General features: G+C 53.7%; 1 protein-coding gene across 1 annotated transcript in view; it reads right to left on the reverse strand.

The window, feature by feature from the left end:
• The window catches only part of SBNO2 (strawberry notch homolog 2), a 48436-nt gene that overhangs the window by 2447 nt on the left and 44245 nt on the right, over positions 1 to 1744 (reverse strand). The window contains exon 32 of the mRNA XM_031063290.1: positions 1 to 20. This exon is cut by the window's left edge and continues 2447 nt beyond it. Coding sequence (XP_030919150.1) covers positions 1 to 20 — 20 coding nt within the window. The remainder of the gene's footprint in view (positions 21 to 1744) is intronic.

A 1744-nucleotide genomic window follows, 5' to 3' on the forward strand; every position in this document is an offset into this window, starting at 1 on the left:
GGGCCGGGGGCTGTGCTGCCCTCCAGGCCAGGAGCGTGGCCAAAGCCAAAGGACAACCTGTGCTGCTGCTGGGGCTGCAAAGGGGGCTCCGAGGAGAAGCAGAGCGCTCTGGTCTCTGGGTTCAACACCAAGTCAGGAATGCTGTTGCTGGGAGGGCTGTAGGTCAAGTCCAGGATCTCATCCTGGCACAGGGAGGGCAGGGGCAGCCCAGGCCCTGGCAGGATGTGCAGGGGCAGGGAGAAGGGCGAGCTCTGCTCCTGGGCCTGGAGCAGCCGGCTCTGCTTCCTCTTCACGTCCTCGTCCATCTGCTTCAGCTCCTCCCGCACCCTGTGCACGCAGCTCTCGGGGATCTTTATCCCTGGGGGAGGAACAGACATCAGTCCCCTGTGGCAGGACCTTCCACCCCCAACACAGCAAAACCTTATCTCCCCGTGACACGTGGCTAAGTCACACTGGAATTGTCATGTGATTAATTATCTTAGCTGCAAACCTCCTTAGCCAGCAATAAGCATTCTGTCTTGGTGTGAGAAAGGAAACAGAACACAAGCATTTTTACAGCTATAAAAGACCACTATGATTTTCATGAAAGCAGAAATCTCTAATACATTTTCTGAGTGTGTGGAGAGTTCTCAACAACCAAGACATGGGCATCAAGTTACTTCCCCTGGGGATTGAGAGAAATTAAGGACATTCTCTGCACACTGCTATCATTTGTTGCTCAGTGACATTGACTCCTAATTTATAGTATTTCTTTGCCAGCTGTAACATAGGTACCTTTATCTACTAGTGGTGTTTCTTTTAATTATCTGTTTATGTCTGTTTTCCATGTCTATTTAAAGAAATAATTCATGGCCTGACCAGTCATTATTAAGAACTTGCAAGTGAGAGTGGGTTTTGGGGTGCTGCCTACTGCCAGAAACCTGCCAAAGGCAGGGACTTGTCTAAGCTCTCCCCTCTCCATCCATAACATCCCCGCAGCCCTCTGGGAAGGAATGGGGCACTGTGGGGACAGTGGGGAGGAGGACGATGGGCCTGGCTCACCCCCTCTGCCCCAACACATCCAAGTCCCCTCCTGGAAGGGAGGAAGTGGTGCTTCTACCTTGTGTGCTGGAACACAACCATTTTAAGAAGGAAATCTTGATGCTGGCTAGCTGGACCCCTTCCCCCTGCTCCCCCTCCCACACCAACACTTCACACACCGACTTGTTTCTTCTTCTCCTTGGTCTTGAGGCGCACGATCTGCAGGTAGCTGCTGCTGGTGATGTCTGCCATGACGCCGGCGATCCTGCTCCACACGCGCAGCAGGGCCCCACACAGCATGTAATAGTGCCTCAGGCGCATGCCCTGGAAGCATTCCTTCCCCTCCTGGATCAGCTTGCAGCTCTTGTTCCTTCGAGGACCATGGGAGAAAACCACTGGAATTAGCAGAGGTTCCTGGAGCTGAGCGGGATTCGCTTCCCCACAGCCTCCCCCAGCGCCACGGTCAGGGAGCCCCAGGGTGCAGGGTCCTGCCTAGGGAGGGAGGAAAGGCTTTAAGCTGAAAATGAGGAGATGTAAATTGGATGTTGGGAAGGAATTTCTCCCTGTGAAGGTGGTGAGGGCCTGGCAAAGGTCTGGCTGCCCCATTCCCGGAGGAGTTCAAGGCATCCATCCAGGCTGGATGAAGCAACCTGGTGGAAGGTCTCGCTATCCATCCCTGCTATGGAACTGGATGGGCTTCATTTAAGGTCCCTTTGAACCCAAA

The sequence above is a fragment of the Geospiza fortis genome, unplaced genomic scaffold, assembly GCF_000277835.1.
Source record: "Geospiza fortis unplaced genomic scaffold, GeoFor_1.0 scaffold241, whole genome shotgun sequence".
Classification (NCBI taxonomy): domain Eukaryota; kingdom Metazoa; phylum Chordata; class Aves; order Passeriformes; family Thraupidae; genus Geospiza; species Geospiza fortis.